Below are 27,864 nucleotides of genomic sequence, written 5' to 3' on the forward strand. Positions count from 1 at the left end.
CTATTGCGTGCACATCCAAACTAGTGTAAAGAAACTCTGAAACTAACTAACAAGGAAAAAGTAACCCTAAAGTGGCTTCCACGTCAACAGGAGATACCAGAATGAGGAAACACACAGCCTTGCCAAAGAGGGACAACGATCCTATACCTTGGACTAGAAACCTACTTTGGCTTCACGAAATGCCACAAAATAACGAACTAAAGAACTGAACAAACGGCCAGAGAATAAAAAGGAGTCTTAGGAACATTCCAACAAGAAGGAAGAACATTCCAGGCTTCAGATAATCGAAAAGATACATAACCATATCAGCTAAGAACCAGAACCGGTTACCAGAAACGACATGAAACTTGTCCTTCTTCTGAAAGGTCATTGTTCTGTCAAATAACGATGGGCATGGCAGAGGACGACAACTGCAGATTCTGCAAGTAAGTTATTTCGCTAAAAGGTTTAAGTAACTTGAAGGAGTAGTATTAACGCTTAGGAAAGTGGGACACAGTCTCTTTTGGAAGCAGAACAAGTTGTAGAGTGCATAATGTTTGTAAAACCAAAACGACTCCCCAAAAATAATCTCATTACAATGATCAAAAATCTTAGTACCGCGATTTTTTTGTATGAATATTCCTACTAATTGTGTATGAATATTTAAGACATATCCTAATACGTGATTCATATTACAAGACGTCGTGGGTTCGGTTATGCAATAAAGAAATGGAAAAAAATGAAAAAGAAATCACCAAATATTACATGACTATTGAAAGCCCTGTACATGAATAATATATATATGTTTCTCCATCTTCATCGCGCCTTTCGTTAAAATTATTACTGCTACTTCTTTTAGTAACTAACGTGGCAGACACGTACTTTCTACGTCCTCGAATGTGAACGTTTGTTAACTTTCAGTCTCGTTCGAACTTTAGTATTTGTTACTTCTTGCATCAAGTTAATTTTATTCTTTCAAGATGAAATTCCTAGTTTTTATATGTGTCTGTGTTGCTGCAGCTAGTAAGTATATATTATTATTATATTGGTACATTATAACTAACAAATGCTATAAAATGTTATACAATGGAGATTTATTTAAAATTTACTTTAATTTTCATTGAACTTCTTGTAGCAATAACTATTAAATTATGATGATTGGGTATAGTGGACATAAAATAAATAATATTCAATATTTTTCAAAATACATTTGAAATAACAAACCCGATAGATCTGTTATTGATAGAAATACCGGTATATAATAAAAAGATTAGAAACCAAATTTTATAAAAATCGTACAAGCAGTTTTGGAGATGTTTCAGGCATTCCATACTTAAAACTCATTCACTTCATGTCAAAAATAGTCTCATTTATTATTTATATGTAAAACATATTCAGTATTTAGGTTCTATAGCTGCTCAAACAATCATCCGGCTCCGAGGACCAATTTGATACCTGCACTACATTATGGTAGTTTCTATCAATCATTATATTGCTTTGAGAAGAAATATAATAAGTTGAAATAATATGAAACTAATCCACATGGTCTACAATTTGATATATTTCATTTGGTTTGGTCATTTTGGGTTTGAAATTTGATTTGTAATGGTATATGGTAAATATGAAAGTCTCAATCGAAAAGTTATTTCCTTCAACCAATATACAAGAGATTTTTTTCTTTAAAAAAAGTTTTAAGCCTTTTAGTTCCATTAATTCACTAGACAGATTCTTAAAATTAAATTTCTGGTGAGTTGATTCTCGTATGAGATCAATAAATAAGAAATAACTTTTGTTTATTAAAAATCAACGTTATTTAAGCACTAATCCGCAATTATCACTTTTTATCTTTTTATAATGGCAACAGTGTAGAGCTTCTGTGGTTAAGATTCCTTTTATTTTTCAAGTTGTTTTCATAAAAAAAGTCCTGCACGATTTATCAATGAATTTCAGGTGCGATTTTTGAATTTCCAGCTAATTGTTGACCATATAGTTCTGAATCGATTAAATATCAGAATTTTAAAAGTATTTAATTCCCGTCCAGTCATACAATACACATAGCTTCACCATTAAGACTTTATACTTCTTTGTGTCATTTCCAACATTTCGTTTGCGTTTACCTTTCTCATATTCCATCCATTTCCATCGCTAGTTATTAAATTCTCCTCCGTTTCATTGCTTTTTAGTAAAGTACCACAGTTTTTGATACGAATAATCAATTTATATATACAGTATTTTCTAAATGATCATAATCTATATGGTTTGATGCCCAGTCATTCAATGATCTTTAACGAGTGAAATTTCAACGGATTTTTCTGTGAGAAGCCGACCAAATTTCCAATATGGAAACATTCCAACATAGTCCATTTCCATCAAGACTTTTCCTTGCCTAAGACTTTTATGCTCCTCTAGTACCAATTAAATTTGATATAAACATCTCTAGTGTCATTGAATTGGACTCATAACCTGCAGGTTGTGCAAAGAGTTATTCTAGACTGATATAAATTACTGCTTTTATTTTGGATATTTGATTGAATTTTCTACAATAAGAATTGTCAAGCTCCTCAAAATAGACATTAACTGCCGACATCACCTCTTGGTTGGAAAATTATTGACCACCGAGGCATTTTTCAAATCTAGGAATAGAAAATAATCCGAGAGGACTAAATCTGGCGAATAGATAGTAATTCAAACTTAATTGTAATAACGGATGTGTGGGCTAGTGTATTGTCTTGATGAAACAATACTTTCTTCTTAGACAAATGTTTGGCTTGATTATTTCATTCAAACTTTGCAATAACTTCGTATAATACTCGCTGTTGCTAATTTTTCCTTTTTCAAGATAGTTAACGAAAATTATCCCACGCGTATTCCAGAAACGCGACGCTATGACCTTGCCTGCAAATGGAACGATCTTTGCCTTAGTTGTAGCTGGTTCTTCTTTTTGAGTCTACTGTTTTGATTATTGAACAAATGTTATTTCTGTTAAACATTGCCAAACACTCAAAGGAAAAATCTTCGCCACGCTGTTGTTGGTCTATTGTGAGTAAACGCTGCACAGCTTTCTCATGTCAAAACTTATATTAAACTGGTGTTCACAATAACAACCTAAAAATAAATATTGAATTATGTAGTTTACAATTAGAAAAAATTACTGTCTTTTTGCATCATGAATGAAACAGTAAAATCTAATAAAAATATAGAGCACAAATAAGTTTGATTAGTACGCTTAAACAAAGCTAGTAAAGTATTTGATAAAATACATGACAATATTGAGAATATAAACTACAGTTATTTGTTAATTGGCAGATAACTGTGAAATAAGTACTTTTGATGTCGGAATTTCAAACAATGATTAAAGAATTGTTTTTATTGTCTAAGTTAAACAATTTTTTCTAGTTTAGTTATGACATTATGACCTTTTTAATGGTTATTTACACGTATTTCAAAATCACGATGGAGGTAGTTGCACGACTATTAAGTTTACATATAAGTGAAGCAAAACCACAAAAGAAGCGAAAATTATAGAAAAGAAAACTTTGATTAACACGATAGAGAAGTGAATTAAATACTTGTAAAACCCTTATTCTAGAACTTGCTGTGGAAGATCCTTTTAGCTTTTTGATTTCATGCGCGTAGATCAGTCCATGTTAAATAATCTACTTGAGGAGGTTGAAACTAGCATTGAAAAGAAGAATACTGTTCTAAGAGACGCATTACCAGTTAAACTAAAGCTTTAGATACAACTTATTATTTTCCATGTGAAATTTGCATCGATTTTTGTAATTTTGTTTTTAAATTCATATATAATTGAATTTCACAAACAAGACAATTTTAAATATTCCTCCAAACGGTGGACGATATCGTAAACAACCTTTTCTTTTTCCACTGGTTCTTGTAAACTAATAACCTCACTTTTCATACGTGGGTAAGACAAAAAGTATCAATATGATTCTGATATCACTGTGTTTTCAAGTTTTTACGACATTATGGTCACATGAAAACGAGTTTCGAGTCATCGAACGATTAATCTAAAAACAAATTCCATAATAATAATAATAATCTAATCTCTTTTTTTGATAACTCATTATCATCTGAGCGATCGATTTTTTTTTATATAATTTTATTCTGATATTAAGAAGTCTATTGTTTCTTTTTGCCCTTGGGATAATATCACGTTGCTGATTTCTTAAATACCCAGAACTAACTGTTATATCTGAATATTTGTAGTTTTCGGAATGACTAGTTGTAATTTGAAGGTGTGTCTATCATTTTATGCGGTATGTCCTTGGAACTAACGTTGTTGCTAGGACAGAGAAGTACCTTGACAGGTTAATGTGTTAATACACGAATGGTTCCTGCTCTGTTCTGCGTGTACCACCAGTGGTTAGTTAGGTCTTAAAACAAACAAAATAATTTCTAACAAATTGTTTATTGTTTATAACATATACACATTTATAATTTTGATTATAATATATAAATTATGATGATATTCTATGCACCTGGGTGTATAATAAAAACCATAGTATGGAAAATTGAGGATATATAATTTTTTCATTAAATTGTAACTTTTTTGTTAATGGTATTGTTGATATCAGTTATTTATGTAATGTAAAATTAATACTTTCTTTATCTGGACATAATCGATTGGTTTTAGCTAAGTTTAAGGTTGATTGAATTCCCATTAGCATCGCTAATAGTTTATACGTATGTATTTTTACAAAATAGTTAGTAAATTAGATAAATAATTATAAGAAAATAATGATTAATATGTAGAAACATATAAAATTGTGCTTCAGAGCCCATTAGAAAACTTGATCATTATACATCTACGTGCATATAAATCGGCTCATTGTAACTTTTTGACTTGTGTCAGGTCAGTCTTTCAATTTGCTTGGTACATCAGTTTTATCTCCATTTATATTGAGCCCTAATGAAAACTCCATTCATATCATGAAAGCCGCACATAAAGTAAAGGATATACATCTACTTTTTATATCCTTTTTAATAAAACAATTTCCTTTTTCTTCCTTTACCACCAACTATTTTTGGTCTTCTTTCCATCGCTTCGTTCCGATTCATCTTCTCATGTTATTTTATACCTTTTATACTCTTCTTCGTCTTCTTTATTATTCGAACTAAATCCTCTTCTTCCAGATCATTAATATCGTTATATACGCTGTCGGGATTGATCCTAGTATTGTTCATTAATCCTTCATTCCTCTTCTAGTCATCCTTAATGTTCCTTATCTGATCGTTTTTTTTCTGTATTTGCTAGTTATCATAATTCCAGATATTTGAATTTTTTCTTGGTAAATTGCTAAAATACTAGCCACGTCTCATAATTTTTGATTGAATTTGATTTGTTTTAAGCCCCACTGTCTATTTATTTATTCATCATCATGCTTCTCTATTTGTAATATCAAGAATCATGTTATATCCAGATCTCTCAGTTGATAGAAATTACCACTGGAAACAAGAGAATCTCACTTAATACTGTCTCAGATCAATAAGTTCAAGATAAAACTTTGCAGGGTAATATTCTTCGATTCTAATATCACTGGTTGGAGCCTCTTCACCAGGAAGCAAAAAATAAGTTTTGTAATTAATATTGTCGTTGTGATTAAATCTCTTTTCGCCAAGCCATTTTTTTAAATCCTAAAACTAAAAGTAGTCACTCAGGATTGAATCTGGAAAATAGGAAGGATGAAAAAGCAATTCTTAACCTAATTCATGGATTGTTACTAGAAAAACTGCACCTTTGCATCGTCAGGACAAAACAGAACTTTTTTGTGGCCAAATATCACCGTTCAACATTACGAGTATATCGTAAATCGTTTTTCGGGTTGAATTAACCACTTTCTAAATTATTTATTTATTCAATACATTCTAATGAATTACTGTCACAAGTATTCTACAACAGTAACTTCGTGAAACTTATACTCCAAGAAAGGTAGTTGAGAAAATTTTTAATCTATCTTAATATTTGCATCACATCACAAAAAATTGAATTGGGTGGAAGAGGGCATGAAAACAGATGAAGAAGAAGATGAAACATTTGATATTTCCAGATGATGATGGTGTTGTCTTATACTTTATTCTTTTGAAACGATATCAATCATTAGAATGAATTGAAATATTCTATAAGAAAGTTACAAAAGACTAGTCAACATCAACAAATGCTTCAAAACCTAGGATATTAACGTGCAAATTTGTACGATAAGTTCAAGTCACACGGAGAACTAGGAAACGCTGTATCATTCGAAGAAATAATGGGTCATACCCTTTACTGTACATCTGCCAAATAGATTTACCTCAAATGAAGAAATAAGAAAAGACCGAGACCACAAATCATTAGAGGAATGAGGAAAAGTTTCACAAAACATAGCAGATTGTAATTATCTAGAAAAAAAGTTTATCCTGTATTGTTTGATAATACTACAAAAGAAAATTGAGTATTTGGTAAATATGTAGATCTAGAATTAAGTTTCAAAAGTATGTAGCAAGAGATTTAAGTTGAAATATGGTATACTTGGAAGATTATTGATAAATATTATTTACGTTGAGTTAAACAGATGGCATTAAGACGAAAAATCCGTACCCAATTTTTATTTTTGAGCGGAATATTCAACTCTGCATAATCTCCCACAACTTCCTTTGCACAATGAGCAGTTGCCATATCTGGTCAAAACAAACAAAACAAAATGCCCATCGGGATCAAAAGTAAAATATGATTCATCGTCAATAATGATTTCCAAACTTTTAGAGGGCGAAAACTCGTTGCCACTGAGACTCGAAGTTTTGATTTTTATTCTATTTGTTGCTTTTCAGAATATTTTGATTTTTTGCTCACATATTTTTTATCGTTTTGGAATTTTCTGCCCAATTTTCGCAAACTAACCTAGTTGTCAGTGAGCCGCTTCAACCAAAGCGTGTCTTTTCCTTTTTTGGGCATTTTTTTTTCGCTTCTCTTCCTGATTCTAACTTTCTTTCAATCGGAAAATCTTTCTCAATACGCCGACATATATCTTGTTTATCTTCTTCCCATTCGTACAAAGTGACAATGAGTTTTCTTTTAAATTTTCCATACTTGAAATTATTGTCTCCACACCTTTAATTTGCTTAAAAATATTATCCAATAGGAAACTACTTCTACTACTATCACCAAAGTCAAGTTCCATTTTTTGTGGTCTTCTTTGAGACAATATCTTTTCGATCTTGTGAATAAATTGGGTATAAATAAAATTTTTAATTCAAAAGTTTCAAAATTCAATATTCAAATTGGTTATGAATATATTTCCATTCAATACTCGTTGCGTATGGCTTCTAAACAATTTATGGTTACATAATATCCTTAGGTATGTCAGATTTGTCGCCCCAGTAGATTCTTACATGAAAATTCATGCATAAAATTAAATTTAACATTTATTGTATAATTAATTTGCCGTGAATGTTGCCTGTTATTAAATGTCAGAGAAATGTTATAAAATATCAAATACGATGAAATTCGAAACAATCTTTTGATTATTCAAACTTTATACAACAAAAACTATTTCGAAGCGTCCCCAATTTAGTATGTGTTTTTTTAAATAGATTCGATAATTTCTCCAAATGTTAAGTCAACGTTAACCGAAACCGAATTGACTATTAAATAATAAATTACGTAAAAAAGTGAGAGAAAGCACATTATGTATTGTATTCTCAACCAGTTTTCTATATCTAAACGCTTTTATCTACAGAGAAATTATTTATTCATCTATGTGAACATTTGGTAATACAAATATACATATTTAAACATTTCTCATCTCAATTATACGGACATGTACTCAGAAGTACCTGTCCCAACAAAGAAAACATAAAAATTTAAACTCCATACACTTTTTACAGCGATATTCAAGGAGTTCGACACCCTTTTTAAAATTCACTGACGACAGCACCTTCTTATTATTGGAAAATTTTAACTACCGAGCCTGGGAACAGAAAATAATCCGAAGGGGCTAAATCAGGCGACTAGGGTGCATGAGGTAGTGATTCAAACTTCAATTCATTGTTTTTGGACATTGCAATAACTGTTGCGTGAGCTGGTGCATTTTCTTAATAGAACAACACTTTTTTTTAGCCAAATGTGACAGTTTTGCTCGATTTCTTCGCTCAAACGTTGTAATAAATTCGCATAAAACTCATTGTTGCTTTTAAACCTTTATCCAAATAGTCAATGAAAATTATCCCATGAAACTAAACCATTGTCTTCTTTGGAGCCGGCTCTGTTTTCTCAGTCCCTTATTTTCTTTGTTCTTTTGTTTTGGGTGTGAGTGATGATCCCACGTTTCATCTCTGGTTATGAGACTATGACGCAAAAATACTTTATTTCTGTGAAAACAGATTTCGAAAACTTGTTGCTTGGATTTAGACCGAGAACAATTACCAATGTCCTCGATAGTGATAATAGGTCTTCCATTTTTTAAACCACATTGAAATTTTACAAACCGGTTTTAGTAATATTATGTTGGAAAGGATTTTTCCAATTTTTCCCTTTAAATAACATTATTATTTGTTTCAGATGCTCAATTCAAATGCCCTGCTAAAGACGGTCAATACCCCGATCCTATTCAATGTGATAAATTCTACGAATGTGAAGATGGCATCGCCAAAGCGAAACTTTGTCCCGATGGATTAGTTTTCGATCCAGAAATCAGAAAAAGGAATAAATGTGATCAACCCTTCAATGTCGATTGTGGAGATAGAGAAGAATTACGTGAGTACATCTTTTTTATAACGAAATGTAGATTAAACGTATGAGCTTAAATATTTTGTTATTTTTCACTTTTTAGAACCTCCTCAACCCAAGGGAGTTTGTCCAAGACTTAATGGATTCTTTGCTCACGAAGATCCCACTGTATGCAATAAGTTCCACAATTGTATTCAAGGTGAAAGTACTGAAATGACTTGTACGTCAGGATTATACTTCGATGAATTCACTGGTCTTTGCGTATGGCCTGAAACTATTGACAGGAAAGGATGTACGAATCAAGGAAGTAGGTGTTGTTCTATTTCATGATAAATCGTTAATTAATTTGGTAAACTTGGAATAATGAGTCAGGAATATTCACTTAATAATCATCAACGCTGAATAAAACCATATCAGTTAACTACCTATAACATCAATGTTTGAGAATCGTTTAATGTCGATACTTCAAGTCGACAAGCAAGTCTGCGTTTTGCAAAGGATCATTTGAATTTTATGCTGGAACAATGAGGATCTGTTCTGTTCTCAGATGAGACCAGAATATGCCTCCATGATAGCTAGCAAACAAGTGTCCAAAGACCAAGAGAGTGGTTTGCAGATGGCTGCTTTGAAGAATGGAGTGCTCATGGAGGTGGTTCCTTAATGAATATTTTAGGCACATGTCATTATCTAAAGTCGATGTGGATTAGCCTAGGGTATACAGAAAAGGGTCTCCAATAAAATAGAATACTTTTTGAATTAGTTGAAGGAGATTGCATATCTGAAAGATTTAAGAAGTGAGCCTAGCAAGAATTTTTTCCTTCCTACAACTATGGATTGTACTTTTTGCTAGTCATATTGGACTCATTATCATATATACATCTATCGATTTCTATATAATCTATCAATAAATGTATATCAATACCATGACTTTAATTTTATACCAATCATCATCTAACATACGAATTTTTTTTGTTTCTCAGATATCCTTAAAGATGGTTTCCAATGCCCAAAAGAAAGTCAAAAGGACGCTAATGGAAATCTTGTAGTTCATCCCAAATATCCACATGCTACTGATTGCCAAAGATTCTACGTCTGTTTAAATGGTGTCGAACCCAGAGATTTGGGTTGTCAAGTTGGAGAAGTTTACAATGACGTTAGTCAAAGATGCGATGCTCCCGAAAACGTACCCGGATGGTAAGTCATCATTGGTTCATATATAGACATTTACAAAATAATTACTCAAAGTCAATTGAAACGTTTACGATTTTTACGTCTTTTTACGTCTTCAGATGATGATGATTATTTTTTTTTATAGTGAAGACTGGTACCAAAGCGAAGATGGACCCTCATCGCCAAAATCTACGAAATCTAAATCTAAATAGTTAATTTAATTCGTTATGTTATATTTTTACTTTAGTATCAACCGTATTGAATAAAATTTTATAATAAACTTGTTTTTTTTAACACCCTTCGATTAATTTTACCTGTATGCTTGTAACTGACTTTTTGGACGATCCGGAATAGCCATCAAATCCGGATCCATTCACTTTACCAGTGAAGCAACCTTAAAGAAACGTATGGTATTTATATTTCAGTCACCTACATAAGAGACCTACCGTCCATTTTGCCGTAGACAGCCATTTCGGGCTTAGTAAGAAATTTGGAAAAGAATGGATGATTTTCAGTCTACGGATTAGGAATTGACTCTATTACAAAACCCAAAGTTAGTTTAAAAATGTAATACAAAGCTCTATACAGCCCAGAGAACACTACATTGAGCGTTAATTAAAAGTTATGTCGCAAAATCGGAAAGGATGAATCACATTTTTAAGCGTTCCGAGTTTCTATACTGAAAAGATTCTTCATCCTATTCCATTTTTATGAAAAACTAAACCAAATAGACATAAAAAGTCATAAAACTGATTATTGTTGTGTTTTCGAAATTATAAGTAACGATTTTTGTACCAAGACCACTTTTTTCTTTGGTTCTATCACTATTTCAGGAAAAAGTTGAATTCAATTTACCAGATTCTTCTGTAGTATTTGGAACTGTACCTGGAAATTAACCTCAACGATTACAAATCAAAATAGATTTCGAAATAAAACAAATGTACCGATTACTTGAAGGAAAATATCTTTTATGTATTATTACAAAGAGGAGACATTAGGTGGGGACGGTATGGAGCTATGCGGTTGATAACACCAACTTCAACGAGACCTATGCAGAAGATAATTCGATAGAAAATTCAGAGACTATATAAGATATTGGGAGTGCACACTAATCATCTAATGAAACCTTTAATGCAGACAATAAATCACAGAAAACTTGAATTGAGGCAATAATTAGGTAAAGAAGAGATGGTGGAAACACCTACAAGATATAAGCGATACATTAAAAAAAATTAGGAAGCCTAGAAACTATTTAAACTGAATTATTTCTTTTTGCCTTGAAATAGGCAAATAGGATTCTGTTTCAGCAATGACTTATTCATTTGATTGATATTCCTAAACAGCCAGTAGTCGCTGTATGGCAAATCTGGTGATTATGGTGGATGTGAAACCAACATTGTTCATTGTTTATTTGTGTATATTCCTTCCAATAGCGTTAATAATGTACATTAATAGACACTATTGATTGTTTTTACCTTTTTTTGTTTTTAAATAAAAGATGACGGATGTTTCTGCATTACACCTGGAATTCACCCCCAATTTTTGGTACTACATTTGAATATGAAAATGAAAACACATTTGTTTTATAAAAATTTCTTATTTCCTTACAATAATCTAACGTGACCCAGCTGTACACAGAAAGTTTAAAAACAGATTACTCCTAATGTAATAATAATAATAATGGTAATAATAATAGGTATAATAATAATTTGTTAAAGTCTCTTTTATATAAAAACACTGATTAATAGTAAATACTCTCATGGAGTATTAAGCAAATGCTAGCACCAGTCATCTTCGTCTGATTCAGAATGTCCAGATCCAGTTGGCTTCGGCTTATACCTGCAAAGAGAAGCAGAGTTATTTAAATCAATCGAAGAAACCTCTTTTCAAACTTCACCAAAGTACAAAGTTAATACATATTTTAGATTATAAACAGAGCAAAACGAAAAAAAAAAACTAGAAGAAGAAAACGGTTTTCAGCGACTGAAGCTGAATTAATCTGTAATCACTAGGTATTCGGCAAATAATTGAAAAAGATACTCCTGAAATATTTGCCGTTTTGGAAATAACGTCATCAACAGTTTTTTCATCATTTTCTTGCATTTTATTTTTCGCTCAGTCTTCATCAATCTTCATGTTTAAGAATATCACGCAGCAGATAAATACGCACACGCGACTTTTTATTTGTGGTATATTATGGTGCCTCTGAACAATAATGATGTTCACGTGCTAATAACGCACTGATCATTTTTTTGGTTAACTATTTCTCTTCGATAAATAGACTTTATGATTTGAAAAAAAAATAGAAATTGATATGTCAATCTTGGAACTGTTTGGAGAAGGCGTTTGGTAATTAAATAGTCAAAATACGTCTTATTTGAGATAGAGACATGTTAGCTTGGGACCAAAGATCACCAAAATATTGTATTGAGTGTTAATATGAGGTGAAATTTAATCCAAAAGTTATCCTTTATGTATTTTTATTTTATATAGAAAAAACCAAATTCATCCAGTAAACCTGGACTCTCATGACAGTAAAGTAAATCATTTGGCTTAGACAAAAAAACGATAAGTATAGACTGCCTATTCCAAAACGAAGAAATTTCCAAATATTTTTGTTTCCTCTACAGCAAACGAGATCCAAGTAGTTGTGCCTTCGTTTTAGAAAGATCTAAATCACGAACCAAATCATTGCGCTCTTCTGATGTGGTTGTTTGCTACAACAACATTCGAAGACAAATTTCTTTCCAAAACTTGGACTGGTTTCTGGATCCTCTGTGTATAATTATCTGGTTCATCTTATTTCTCTAGATGCTTAGAGACCGGTAGCTTCATGAGGTATAGGTCTAATGGATATTAGTTCCCCGTAGTAATTCTACTAAGGTTCTTGAACCAGTGTGGCTGGGATCCAAAGTTTTGTGTTTAATTCGAATTATAAATCGTAGGCTTCTAGACTCAAAGTCTTTCAGTGAGTTTTCACTGTAACCTCGCTACATATATAACAAAAACTATTCGGATAGTTCACATAGCTGAATACTGTGATACTGATCCTTATATACCAGTTTCGAAACATCAAGAATCGAGATTATCTGAAAACCTAATCCTCCGACGACTATGGGGTGCGATGAAATTTGGAATTACTGGAGATTCGATAAGTATCTTCGTTATTTACGATCCTGCGAGTTTGAGACTTGTAGATATGCGACATCCCCAGACATACACTATACGGCGTTGATAGATTGTGAATAATTTTCCTACAACTATGAAAAATGTATACTTGGCAACTATGCTATATAAAGATGAATATCTTACACTTTTACACCTATTTAAAGCATGTTGTCTATTGTTGAAACGCTTGAGAGCTAGATTTAAAGCAGTGAAGTGATAATTTACAGTTAATTTATTCATTAGTTGTAAATTTGATTTAGTTATTGGATAAAAAATGATTAAAGCAAGTTTTGGGCTTTTCCAATTGAGAATATGAAAATATTTACCCGTTTGGTAGTGGACTAGGTAGCACTCTGCCGCCCCTTCCCATCGCTACAGCTTGTTCGAAACTTAGAGGTGTTTGATTGGAGTCTCTAACACCAGGATTCATGCTTATATTCACATTGTTAATATTAGTTGTCTCCGGAGGCGAAATTTCTCTAAGAGGTTCTCGATCCAACGGAAAAGTGTGTGGGTGATTATGTGGAGTTACGTGCGCCGAATGAGATTGAAAATGTTGCTGAAATTAAACGAACACCTTCACAAAATAAACTTTTACAATAACTACATGTAAAAAGGGCGGATTTAGGGCTAGGAAATAATATTTCTCTGATATCATACGAGATAAGTGAAAAAATATCAAGAACAACTCGTATTGATTCAGATATGCTTTTGTAATGTTTTTTTATATCATATTTCATATAAAAAACTTTGTTTCATTTCGTATAATAATTAAGTAATTGGACTGGCCCTAATGCCGTAATTTATATATTCAAGACTTACATGTGTGGGAGATGCATTAAGTTTCGGAAAATTTATTGATCCCGGTCGTAATTGTAGCGTGGAAGGTTTGCAAGGTGTTGGAGGTAGTCTTCTTCCTTGACCCTTCCGACCGCCCAAAACCGGATGACTGTGTTGTACATTGCCTTGATGAGCTGCAGACTTCTGCATCGGTATACCTACCACAGCACCAGCTGTAATAAATCAATCGGAATTTTTTTGAAAAATAATCTACTTCGTATACCTTCTTGTCACATCAAAACACCTATAAGGGGTGACCAGTTTTGTACAAAATGGTATTGTGGGTTTTATCAATTTGCTAATATTTTTTTGGCGGTTCTGCACTAGTTTCGCTTTTGTATAAATATCGTAATATTGAGATTTAATATGGAAATCAATGTAATATGTTAAGAACTATGAACATATTTAATAAAGAACTAAAAGATAAGCTAAAAGAAAAAAATATGATGGGAGGAAGGGTTTTTGGTCAAAATATGGAAACAAATCATTATTTTGGAAACAATTTATTTTTTAAAAAAATTAATTAGAACGTTCTGTGCATAACCAGATTACCAAAAGGCACGCCAAATAGTGTAATTGTGAGTGATGGTGTAGTGGTAGTGTAAACAGTGTGTTCAGTATGACTATCACCAACGGTTCCATAAATTCCAACCTTCTTAACAATCCTAATTTTTCACTAAAATAATAATGTATTCCATAGTTGACCTGCTCTGGATGTAAATAACAATAGTAGAAGAAGAAAAAAATCAAAACAGCAACATATAATGCTAGACGTATACGAAAGTTGCTATTCAAGTTTCCAGATATGGCAAAACTGACGTGAATATGTCAAATCTGACATAAAGCTAGATATCTTTAATGATGAACGTACCCAGAACGAGTTTTTATACGAGATCTATTTGAATTGAACATTTTCGTTCGATGATTTTCTATGACTTTCGACCTGGATTAAACCAACAGCCGTCTTCCGATCCACTATATCACTATCAACCTCCATCTTTTTGAAAATAACTTAAAATAGAAGCATCTACGAGAGTTATTACTTAATTTTTGATATATGGCAACACTGATGTGAATATGTCAATATTTGACATACTCGCATACATTCAACGTTGCATATACATTTGGTTGTCAAAAATATTTTATCGCGTTGGATGACGCATAATTTGACAGCTAGTGTCGATTGGTGCTAAAAAATGCTGAAAAACTTTAATGGCGGTGCTTCAAAAGACGTTTATAAGAATGGAAAGGCGATAAATTATGAATCTATGCATACGAATCCATCGTCAACAATCGTCTGTATAAGTCTTTCAAGACATGCCAAATCGAACTAAAGTTGTTCGAAGTATTTCGAAGCAAATGGTAGCCTGTTTTTTCTAAATCACCGGACATGTCACCACCGTTCCATCACAGCAACGTATAGCGGTCAAATCTGAATGGTACATCTGTTCAAACAAAAACGTTTTCGAATAGCCAAGACATCAAACTGATGGGTCCGCCGTACAGCAACCAATAATTTCAACAGTATCGATGTTCATGAAGAACATTTTGAAAATAAATGTCCAATTACAAATATTTGATATTATTAGTCTCATAACTCAAGTAGCAGCCCTCGTATAAAAATAAATTGTGTCGAAACGTTGGAAGAATATTATAAAAATACATATTATTGGAGCAATGAATCAATTTTTGTTTATTAGTTGATGTGGATAACCTGGGATGGGCAAATACTTTTAAGCGCGGGCCAAAATGAAATTTTCAAAATGTCTCCAGGGCCATACGCACACTCGAATGCTGAGTGGAGCTTTTTCTCTAATCAAGTGGCACTTTATACATGAATTCCTCAATAAATTATGCGCATTTTCCATCTCAAAACGTTTATCTCTTTAAATAAGAGCTGGGAGAGAGTAGGAACTTTGTTATGAGAAACGGCTGTAAGTCCGATTTTGCTTTAATAAACTTGATGTTGTTTGAAAGAATTTTTGTCCACGACTCATTTCATTAGCCTACTAGACGTTTGAAGAAAAATTCTATCCGTTTACACATTTCATTAAGATATCTCGGGACAGAAAAAAGATCCCTAAAATATATGAAACAATGTTCTCTAGCATTCATGGTGCTAATTAAATTGCTTAGAGTGAATATATTTTGTATTGCTGGATAAAAACGCTTTCAAACAACATCTAGTTTACATAAATCGGCAAAGCAGAACCGAATCTTTTCATAACAAGGTTCCCACTCTCCCCCATCTCTTGTTTGAAGATAGACTAAAACTTGTGAAGTGAGAAATGCGCCGAAGAATTCGATTATTGTATATAAAGTGCCACTCAAATGGATAATTTTTCAAAAATCTTGCTTATTCATTATCATATTTTTGTGGTGGTTGATCTAAAGTTTTGAAAATATTTTCCTCGTATTTATTGGGGCCACTTTTGTTATATTTTCTTTTATCTGAAGCTATAATATAATCTGTTTCTGACACCGACATCCGTTCTTAGTTCCCCACCCGGGAAACTATGCACATTCAAACTGTTGATTTCAACAAAATCGCATGGAAAAAATTAGATAAATTGCGTGCAGGATTTTTCAACGGGGCCGGATAAAGTAAGCAAAACGCGCCGACTTTTGTCCACCCTGGTCTACGCATTGAAAAATCAATACCCTGCTTCCATATCTTGAATCTTCTATGTTTTTCTTTGTACTATGACTCTCCAGCGCAAAAATTTCGACGAATTCTTGATTTTCAAATAATTCTAATAATTCTATAGGTTTCTAGAAAGATTTATTGATAAAATGATTAAATTGATTAGAATTTGAATGAATCCGCTCGATGTTACTGTATAGAAAGCTGTAGATTTTTGCTGGGAAAATATAAGGAACTGTAAAATAGTTCAGCGAAGCTTCTGGTTCAATTTTATCACATTTCTATTTCAGATGGGATAAACTTTGATCATTAACTGATTTGTCACCTTTTTCACAATACCATGATATTGGTTAATATGGTATATCATGTAGAAATATAAATATATTATTTAACATTACCAATATACCATATTAATGTATTTTTTATAAAATCTAAGACACAGATAGAAGACATAGAGGTTCACAATACTGCAAATCACAATATTTTTTCCATTGAATATCTCACCAATAAACGGTGGACCTTGATGATGTGGTAATGATGAATTTGTAGGACTAGGCGATCTGGATCTTTGACATAGACTGGTGGTTCCGTAATCCATTTTCCTCGAAAAGTTAAACCCGCCAAATTTAGGATTATGTCGTCCTGCCGACGGTGACGGGGATCGTGTTGGACTCGTCGAAGCCGACCAAGATCCTTTCAAAACAGAACAAAGAGGTTATCATCAAATCTTGATAGTCACAGATTTAAGACCAAACTTATTAGTCAGCAGCTCTTTTCGTATCTTGATTTAATGTTTTTTTTTTTTTTAATTGCGAGATGAGTATTTGAAGAACGTTTGTAGAAAAATCTCCGATGTGATAATATTTTACTTTAACTATGTAATGTTAAAGGAATGAATAGTAATCAAAGATATACAAAAAACAAATAACTTTGAAATAGATTCAAAATAAATGGACTGAAGGAACTAAAATATTCATAATATCCAAGCCCTTTCTCCTACTTTTATTTGTACAGAAGATTTTTGAGAAACTTCCGACCTAATAAAGAGATAAGACCTTTTTTATAGTTGATAAACTCTTCCAAATAATTGGTGATTGATATCTTATTTGTTAAAATAAGCGTTTACGTTATAGTGCTATAACGCCCTTGCCTTTAAAAATCTCTTCCCAACAACAAAAGAAAGTCAATGGAGGTCAAATCTTGTGAATATATCCACATCGAACAAATTATTACACCAATTATCTGCCCCAATTAACGATTTAGGTGAAAAAAGATATATATCAGGGGATTGAATTGGCCACCTAACTCACCTCATATAAATCCAATTGAAAACGTGGGATTTCATAACTAGAGTTATTGACTGCAGATGATTTGGTTGCAGCGACATTAATGAAATTGAACAAAAAACTATTAATCATTTGATTTTTTTAAAGCACACGTATGTAAATATATTATTATAACTTTCACTTGATAAAGTTTATTTGTTTAGGTTATAATTATTTATGTCTTCTAGTTTATGGAAAACCTTTTCTCATAAATAACAATAAATAAATAGAAAACTTTTTTCAAAAATTAGACTGTTCACATTGTGCGAGGAAAGGATCAATATAATTGTTAATAAATTATTTCTCACCTCTTGGAAATCGATGCCTTTGAGATGCCATTTGATGTTCCTGTTTCACAATTTCCACTACGTTAGAAACAGTGTCGGAAAATCCAATATCATGATGCAAATGACGAGGATATCTTCTAAGAGGTGACGGACTTCTTTGGTACGATGGCGAATTTTGCCTAAAACATTGGTATTTGTTTAAACAAAGATTTTTCCATACATTTTGGATCGGACCGCGAAAAGCATTGAGCAATGTTGAAGAGAAAATACGAGGATGGTCCCAGAAGTACCTGGCTTGACCAAGAGATGGTGGTAGTTGCTTGAAAAATACCACCGTATTAGAAAGTACACAATCTATACAGCATACAGTTTGAAGACGCCACGTTGCTTAGAATTCGTTTGGCAGCCCATCAATAGTGAACGTTTTCAATGAATTTGTAAACATGGAAAAAATTAGATGTTCGTTAAGTCGAACCAATATAAAAGAACAATCAAAACAATGGACTTGAAAGGGAGAACCGGCTTCAGAGAAGACATAGACCGTTCCGTCGTTAAACAAGGTCATAGCGTTGGTTTTTTTGCAGTCAATTTCCATTGACTAGCTTGGAAAAGGAAAAACTATCATTATTTGATTCAATTCCAACGTTTGAGCGACGAAATCAAGCAAAATCGGCCACATTTGGTGTTGTTTCATAAAGACAATGCACCAGGTCAAACATCCGTTATTTCAATGTCATGGCGTTGATTTTTTGGGATGTGCGTGGAATAATTTCCATTGACTATCTTGAAGAAGGAAAAACTATCAACGGCAAGTATTATGCAAACATATTACAATGTTTGAGTGAAGAAATCAAGCCAAAATGGCCGCATTTGGCTAAGAAGAAAGTGTTGTTTCATCAAGACAATGCAACAGATCACACATCCGTTCTTACAATGTCCAAAATTAATGAATTAAAGTTTGAATTGCTATCTTATGCACCATATTCGCCAGATTTATCCCTCTCGGAGTATTCTCTATTCCCAGCCTTACAAAAATGTTTTAATTGTCAAAAATTTTCCAACAATGAAGAAGTGATGTTGGCAGTTGATGAATATTTTGAAGAACTTGATGATTCTTAGGTATCGAACTTATTGAACATCTCTGGGAAACGTGTAAGGAGCTAAAAGGAAATTACGTTGAAAAATAAGTATATTTTTTTTTCAAAATTTTTGTGTTTTCTTTGTTTGCACAGATACTTCTGGGATTATCCTCGTACAACTAATATTCAGCAGTTTTTTGTGATTTTTGATAGGAATTATGGATTGGACTGATTTGAATTGAGGTTTATCTGCAGCTCCATTGGAATAATCTATGTAGTATGGATCCAGAAGTACCCAAAGAATAAAAAATATGTTAATTTTCTCCCTTCTCCCATTTTTATCATGAGAACTTTCTCTTCCTCCAAAACGAAATTAACTGCTGATATTATTTTTAAAATACTGAGCAGTTTCGTCAAGTCCGGGAAGAAAAAATAGTGTAGAGTGTGTAGAGTAGAGTGGAAAAATGTTTTCGTATTCTGTCTTTATGTTAATTCCATTGCCTATGAAGAGATATAGGTATAATAAAAAACTCCACGTACCGATTAGTTGGACTTCTTCTGTGATGATTGATGAAACTTCCAGGACGCAATAAAGCCTGTTCTCCACCACTATCACAAGACGGTCTCCGAGACCCTCCGATGATATCCTGAAATTCCATTGCCTGTAGAAACGTCACATTCTAACTAAAATATCTAACTAAATCTAATGTTTCTATAGAAGTGTAGTAAAGTAGAAATATATATATAAAGTGGCAAAAGGGATTTCATTTATAGAACAAGTCCTGAACGAATATATGCATCACCAAAAATTCTATACATGCAGATGAAAGTCATGCAAAAAGTATTAAAAACTAAAAGTGCAAATATACTAAAGAGCATCTATAAGTAAAAGTGGAAAGATACTTCCTTATTCTATTTATTTTTATTAATATCCAGTTTAAAATTGTATTAATTGTGAAATCAAATAATAAATGGTGTAAACAAAGAAAAAAAAATGGAAATACGGGTTTCAAATAAAAATATAATACATAGAACGTTGGGTTAATTTGAAGGTGGGATGACGATGATAGCCTTATTATAAGCTATCCAACAATAGATTTTTCTCAAGCCTTTTTTTAATATTGTGTGTTTGAAAGATATGCGTCCACCAAATCTCAGTTCAAAGAAATTCTATTATTTCATATTAATGATAATTAGAAATTTTCTTCAGCCTCTTTTATATCCCTACCTTGAAATTACATATTACTGTCCCCATTAACTATGGGGACATGAGAAAAATACATGTAGTCAAAGATATTTGAGGCTATAACCCAAAAAAAGTAGTTGTCGTTTTTAGGTTTATTGTTTTTTCAATATTTGGATTCTTGAAATAATGAAATTAGTTATTTTATGTGGTTTTAGAACAGGGATTCCATACACGATATACAAACAACATTTTTTGTACAACTACAATGTTAATTTATTTTGTCTGACATATTTTTTGTCATGTCGTTTTTTGTCCGCAGGCTAATGTTGTCTTAAGAGAACTAAATAATACTTCTTCTCCATACATGTCATCCTCAATGCTATCAATCCCCCAATATAATTTCACAGCCACCAGTAGCCTTTCTGTGTCGTTACTATAGAAAAGTTCTGTTGGCATGATTAACTGTGCTTGCTCGTACGAGATTTTGTGATGGACAAATAAAACAAATATCAATTAATAGACTTTTGCATGCGTTTGAACCTATTTTCCATTCCGATTGAACTACCTCCAAAACATGTGATTTGAATGCATCAACCGCGTCTTCGGGTGTACAAAAACTTTTACCTCGTAATTTAATTTTGATCTGGAGGGAATAAAAAGAAATCATTGGGTGCGAAACAAGGACTTTACGGCGGATGACCCATCAATGTTATGACTGATCAAAACGTTTTTGTTTCAACAGATGTCCAAGAGCTCGCATTGTCATGGTGGAAAATGATTCGTTTTCTGCGATTTTTCGATCAAATGTTAATGTTCCATTCCGAATTGACCGTTCTACGTTGATATAATGCGAGTGCGATTGGAACGAATGCCAAAATATGCCTAAATCTCACGGTATGGCGATCCTGTAATATTGATGTTTGCTGCCACAGCAGCCGATTTTGGACGACGAAATTCATCCTGTAGTGAAAAATCGAAGCGAGTTGATTAAAGCCACGTCAAAAATCATCGCACGAAAATGTTCATTTTCCTGATGAACAAGATGAATGTTTAAAGTATCTGTAGAAAACCCAAATATCACTCATATGACAAGACGTTCTGAGTAAGTTTACCATTAAAAATGTCAAACTGCATGATGGCAATGTCAAATTTGACATAATCACATCAGTGATCCCAAATCTCAAAACTTGAGTAGCAACGTTCTAATTTCAAGTTATTTTCAAAAAGATGAATATTAATTATGTTAGTGATACCTCAAAGTATCTGTAGAAAACCCAAATAACACTCATATGACATGACGTTCTGAGTAAGTTTACCATTAAAAATGTCAAACTGCATGATGGCAATGTCAAATTTGACATAATCACATCAGTGATCCCAAATCTCAAAACTTGAGTAGCAACGTTCTAATTTCAAGTTATTTTCAAAAAGATGAATATTAATTATGTTAGTGATACCTCAAAGTATCTGTAGAAAACCCAAATAACACTCATATGACATGACGTTCTGAGTAAGTTTACCATTAAAAATGTCAAACTGCATGATGGCAATGTCAAATTTGACATAATCACATCAGTGTTGCCAAATATCAAAACTTGAGTAGCAACGTATCAATTTCAAGCTATTTTCAAGAAGATGAAGATTAATTATGTTAGTGATACCTCTTGAGGTATATCTGGAAAAGCCAAAGCAATAGTATGAACATGTGTCCATTTTCTTCAATTGTGAGAGAAAAAACATGTAAAAAGGTTTTCGGTAATGTGCTCAAATGCTATTTTGAGGAAAACTAAAAATTCATAAAACTCCTAAGTTATGGAGTGTATTCAATGTTGAAAAGTACATTTCTGCATAACCTCACATTTTACCTGCGTAAATCAGAATCTTATGTCACTGTAAGTGTCAGTGACAGATAATTAATTTAAGTTCAGTTGAGGTAAAAGTGTCCTTGATGCCTCCTCAGTTAACTAACATCAAAAAGCTACAGGCATTGCCAAATTAGAAGATTGATTATCTATCAGAAGACTGGCAACTCATCTGGGTCACAATGCGAGTACCGTACCGATAGTGAAGAAGCGACCGGAACAAGATGGAAGAAAATTTCGAATAAGGCACAAAGTGCTTCTTAAGAGAACATCCTTTCGAATCGACTAGTGCTGCATAAGCAACAAACTTTCCAGTATCCCGTTCTACGTCATGTACACGAATTGATACTTCGGATTTGCAAAAGTACTAAGAAAGCATTGCTTCCAAATGCGTGCAAGCAATCCAAAATGTGTATGGTGATCTGGACTTTTGGAAACGAATTGTCTCGCAATGACGGACGTATTTGCGTCAAATTCAAGATTTGAAGGGCAATATCTTGACGGAAGTAACAAGCCCTGAAAATTTTTAGTGAAAGTTTGGGCTTGGATGAGTATAAATTGTCATGAATTAAAAATTGGTTCAAGTTGAGGTTTACCTCAATATTCTAGACTATCTGCATCATTCAGTAATAGTTTCGACAAAACAATATTGAGAATTCTCCGTGGCCGGCAAATAGTCCTGATATGATCCCATTGAAAATTTATGTGAGTGGTTTGTGAAAAACTTTACAAAAGTAATTTTCGTTTCAAGAAATCACGAAGACCTGTGGAAAGTCTTTTAAATAGAACGGGAAGATGTTAATTTAAATAGAAATATGTAACTACGATTAATTTGATTGATGGCTGCTACATATTTTTGAGATGTAAAAACCGAGGAAAAATTAATTTTTATTGTTAAAACAGATTTCTCTATTGATTTTTCCATGGATGAAGGTGATCTATTGATTACTATGAATAAGTACATTGTCATGGTCAAATCATATTTTGATAAAGACTGAAAGTATTCGAAATATTCTATGCTTTTGAACGAAATTTTAAAAACCTAAAATCGGGATAATTTCTCAACAAAACCATATAAAAGAGGTCTAAAAAGTGTAAAATTTGAGAAATTTATATGAAATAATAGAATATATTTTAAATTGAAGCTTCGGTATTAAATTTTTTGATTTATCTGTTACGAACGCTATAAATCTATAACAATATTGTGGAAACTTACATTGTTATAGTACAAAAAGATGAGAAATATAGTAATACTGTGAAAATATTTGCAATGTGATAATACGTGAGATAAAAAACAAACTTGCGCTTATATTGTGCCTTATTTACATCGTATGCTCAATTTCGTATTCACAAATTGAATCAGTGTCTTTATAACAACAGTTTAGAAGCGCCATGGGAAAAAAATAAAATAAACAACTCTACTTACGGATTAAAAATAGTTAAAATGATAAATTTTTGTTTGTTCGCAATTTTTACTTAAAATAATTTATAAAAATTCAATTGGATCTATTTGCCTAATCTTATTTTCCCTTCGCTTATATAATTACGCAGTAAACGTACATTCTAAAAGGAAGGGAATTGACGAATCGTTAAAATTCATGATTCATAATTCTCGATTCCTGGTAATAATCTATGTTCATAGCTCGCGTGTATTGAAATATTTATATCAGTTTCTCAACAACTGTCTTCAATCATCTGTCCGCTTTTTGAAAATTAATTTTTACATAAGTTCTACAATGTTTTCAGAACTGCAACAGAAGAAATTGAAATCGAAAGAGCACAAACATAGAAATGGGGAGCCCTCGTCAACACAATTGATCGTAACGATCAAAAGGACACACAAAAATAGTGTCCTTTGTAATTGAGTTTTTAGATAGGACAAGATAAATTACTGAACCACTTATAATGTTCGTCGTTGGGTATGATTCTAGTAATTGATCAAGTTTTTCACGGAAAGTTCCCATTCTTAAAACTCAGTATCTGTAACAATATTTACCGCTCTGTTAAATATAATAAAACAAATTGTTTTATACTCCACGAAATCAAAGAATTTGTTAAGCAGATTTCGCAAAAAGGAAATACAAAGGTTATTAGCGACATCCCAGTCCACAATTTATGATACAGTTGAGTGTCTTTTAGATATTTGTGGTATCACAATGGTTGTTAAATACAGAGATTATATTATTTGGGAAATTGTTAGTTAGTCTCTCGTTTTTTTACTTTTGGCAGTTCAAAAATAAGTGTTAGGTTAGTTAGTTAGATAACGGAACATTACGAGAAGAACGTTTCGCAAAGAAAGATGAATTTGATCGGAAATACTTGGTGGAATTATGAGAATTTAGTGTACTTCGAAATTATTTCAAATGGTCGAGCTACAGTTGATGTTGATGTAAGAGGTTTTTTCGGGGAAATATCCAGGTTTAGGTGAACAAAAGCGGGTTCTTTTACAAGATAATGCTTATCCACATACTGTGAAAGTTACACGGAATAATATCGGAAAACTCAATGGTATTGAATTTCTACCACATCGAACATTTAGTCCGGACTTGCACCATCATATAACTTTTCATTTGAATCCATGACAAAATTCGCGAGGGCAAAATTTGAATCCAAAGGAGATGTTGAGATTGCAATGCGACAACTTTTTGCAATCCATCCCAGGCAATGGTTTTACCAAGGTCTCAAACAACTTGTTGAACGTTGGGTTTAAACCATGGGGCTATACTATACCTACTATATCGAGATTTTTCTATTTAATGTACAAAGTAAACTTTATTATTATCATTATTTTTGAGTTACCCTTTAAAAATCTCGGAAATACGAAATAAAATAGTGGTTGCAATGGAAAAATATTTCATCCTATAATCATTTGTTATAAATAGTTTTATAAGGATATATTTGGTTTTAATACTTTGAGATTATCACGATAACCCAATCTGTTTGAACTTTCTTGAGTGTCGGACAATAGTTTACAAATAAAACCAAAACGTTTTGATTATTGGATGGTTCATTTAGGAAAGGACACAACTTCACTATTGATGCGTGTATTTTCGGCAGAAAGTACTATTTTGACAATTTTTCGTGCAAATTGTGTGTAAAATAGTACAATTTATAATGAAAAATCCAGTATATCTCTAATATATGCTTTTATCGAAATGCAAATTTTGTAATTATTCAAATTAATGTCATATTATAAAAATCAATTCCCATAACTCACATCTTGGTCATCCAAAATCCAGTTTACTATATTTCCATCTAAAATAAATGATCTTGTTTGAAGTTCTAGAGTTACTTAAAGATTAAATTCCATGTGATATTATATGAAATAGTTATTTGAAATGAAGATTCTAAGGATCTATTTGAAACTATTCTACTCATTGTACCTTTAGGACGATTTCTAAGACTATTTTTTATCATATTAAAATCTGCATCTGGAAATGAACATTTAAATTATAACCCAACTAGACAACTAGGTATTTTTCTGACCTAACTATTCTAATACATTTATATGATACCACCTAAACAGAGGGTTTTTTTTCACCTTTTTATTCCTGAAACAAAAGAAAGGATAATTAGTTGCGTTCAATTGTTAAAATAATTATTAATCGGTGCAATTTTTCTTCTACAGAATAGGGGAATTAAAAAATGAGATGATATTATTGATTGGCGACAAAGTATTTTCGATTTTGTAGTAAAAAATTAAATATTTCATTTTTCTTTCTGTTTTATGCATCCGCGCTCATAAAATTTCTGGTCATTAAATGAAAAAACTGAACCAGGTGCCATCAACCTTTCAAAGAATTTCGGAATAAATGGTAAACTGATGGTGCCAGATCAGGACCGTATGAGGGATGTGGCACCACTTTCCAGCCAAGCTCCAATAGTTTCCCACTAGTTGATTACTTCATCCAGTTTCACTAATTGTGGACAGTAAACATCAGAATGATCAGATCTTTTGGTTCATTAAAAGTAGCTCAAAAAACACAACAACTTTTTAAACCCACCAAACTGACATCGTGAGCTTTTTTTGTTGTTTTTAACTTTCGATGTGGTTTGTGCTGTTTCATCATGTTTGCTCTATGATCGTTTTCGAATTATGTTATTGTACAGGACCAATTTTCATCACCAGTGATGATTATTTTCAGATTCATACCGAATGAGCTCTGTTTATTTGTATCCTGCCAGTCGTCACCAAATTCAAACTGATACATTTCTAGGAAATTCATATGAACATCCATGGCAAGAAATCTGCTTAGGAAGAGACAATTCAAATGAGGAAAACGATAAATCAATCGATGCGTACTTGATTGAGAAGCAGCAGATGAAGTTATTTTCCTGTAGAGAAAAACAGAAGGATGTACAGCATTGATAGATACTGAAGAAGTTTAACGATTATAGGACATCCAAAAATGTAGGTTTCAGTTGATGGTGCCCAGCAGTAAGAGGTAATTCAGTTAAACTAGTTAATCGTAGCTCGAAACCATAGAAAGTTGATGTTCATTTCAAAAAATATAGAAAATATTTTCAAATGCACTGATTACACATATTTCGTAACACGATTTTTCCGATACTATTTATAGTAGTAGATATTTACAGTATATTTACCTAATTGATCGATTCCTCTTGGTATTTCTTCTGGCAAGAGTAATAAGGGAACTATCTTCTGGTAAATTGAGATGCGTGTCAGAATGATCTTGTCCCCCCATAAGGGGGGCCACTTCTAAGCTAAAAGACCCAGCCCTGCTGCCTCCACCACCGAGGTGCCCAGCCATGTCCATCAGGCAGTCGAAAAATGATGCTTTCTGTTTTGTACAAATAACTTTTACTTAAAGCGCTTCAAAACTATGATGATAATATCCTTTTTTTAACAATTCAAAATATCCCTTCGATTTCTAGCAAAAATATCAAATAGAAAAAGCTGTCTATATATCATCTAATAATATTTCGAAATTCTTCTTTACATATAGAAGATCATGCGGTGAAATATCGTTTCATAGGAATATGTAATATGCTAAAAATTTGTTCTAATGTTTAAATATACCTACCCAATAATATTTCTATGATAATTAACTGTATTTACATGGTCATTTTGATTCATATAGATCTCTCCAATAACTCTGATTCAATGATGATTCGGTTCGTAATTACTGCCCTACATAAACTAGTGTTTGCATTGCCTGTATCATTTTGTATGCACAAATTATTTCACTAGTAACCTATGTCAAATAGAAAGTTGTTCCCGGGAGAGAAAAGGCCATTTTTGACCCGGATACCAGGGACGAAAAGCAAACTTTCCATCCCGGCGAGTTTTAGTTTGTGGGTTCACCTTTATGCAGCTTTGATTATGTGATTCCCAATTCCGAAGCACTTATAAAATTTAACAATAAAATGTGTGATATCAATATTAACAAAAAAAGAGAATTGGATCACTTAAAAAGGAATGAAAATCGATTTAACTTGCTGCAGCTAATTCTTAGCAAAATATACAGTCATAGATAACAGGGATAGAGAGGAACTTCTTGGCTACAAACCGCAGGCAATGATTTGCTTTAACTACCACAGAATTCTTCTATCCAGCGGCAAACAAAGTTGGAATAGC

At 32.4% G+C, this 27,864-nt stretch overlaps 2 protein-coding genes across 26 annotated transcripts in view; one reads left to right on the forward strand and one right to left on the reverse strand.

Annotated features, from left to right (window-relative positions):
- The first annotated feature begins 833 nt into the window (after positions 1 to 833).
- On the forward strand, positions 834 to 10,154 carry LOC130449527 (protein obstructor-E-like). Its single transcript, XM_056787410.1, has 5 exons — positions 834 to 1,002; positions 8,537 to 8,731; positions 8,808 to 9,011; positions 9,685 to 9,898; positions 10,020 to 10,154. Exons 1-5 carry the CDS (start codon positions 960 to 962, stop codon positions 10,084 to 10,086), a joined length of 723 nt encoding a protein of 240 aa, XP_056643388.1. The 5' UTR covers positions 834 to 959; the 3' UTR covers positions 10,087 to 10,154.
- Positions 10,155 to 11,451: 1,297 nt separating this feature from the next.
- The window catches only part of LOC130449500 (voltage-dependent calcium channel type A subunit alpha-1), a 104,708-nt gene continuing 88,295 nt past the window's right edge, over positions 11,452 to 27,864 (reverse strand). For 17 of the 25 annotated variants that reach the window (XM_056787362.1, XM_056787354.1, XM_056787356.1 and 14 more), the window contains 6 exons: positions 19,758 to 19,879; positions 18,160 to 18,317; positions 17,031 to 17,219; positions 13,865 to 14,055; positions 13,369 to 13,601; positions 11,479 to 11,713 (listed from right to left, as the gene is read on the reverse strand). In XM_056787362.1, coding sequence (XP_056643340.1) covers positions 11,653 to 11,713; positions 13,369 to 13,601; positions 13,865 to 14,055; positions 17,031 to 17,219; positions 18,160 to 18,317; positions 19,758 to 19,879 — 954 coding nt within the window. In that variant the 3' untranslated portion in view covers positions 11,479 to 11,652. Of the gene's footprint in view, positions 11,714 to 13,368; positions 13,602 to 13,864; positions 14,056 to 17,030; positions 17,220 to 18,159; positions 18,318 to 19,757; positions 19,880 to 25,658; positions 25,817 to 26,870; positions 27,068 to 27,864 lie in introns of those variants that run through there. The other 8 variants (XM_056787372.1, XM_056787366.1, XM_056787363.1 and 5 more) reach the window with 3 other exon arrangements.

Source organism: Diorhabda sublineata, chromosome 10, assembly GCF_026230105.1.
Source record: "Diorhabda sublineata isolate icDioSubl1.1 chromosome 10, icDioSubl1.1, whole genome shotgun sequence".
Taxonomy (NCBI): Eukaryota; Metazoa; Arthropoda; class Insecta; order Coleoptera; family Chrysomelidae; genus Diorhabda; species Diorhabda sublineata.

Excerpts from the sequence above, each read along its gene's own strand:
- LOC130449527 (XM_056787410.1), top strand. The coding sequence starts at position 960 with ATGAAATTCCTAGTTTTTATATGTGTCTGTGTTGCTGCAGCTA. Across the intron at positions 1,003-8,536 it reads TGTCTGTGTTGCTGCAGCTA|ATGCTCAATTCAAATGCCCT; the intron begins GTAAGTATATAT and ends TATTTGTTTCAG. Across the intron at positions 9,899-10,019 it reads CCCGAAAACGTACCCGGATG|TGAAGACTGGTACCAAAGCG; the intron begins GTAAGTCATCAT and ends TTTTTTTTATAG.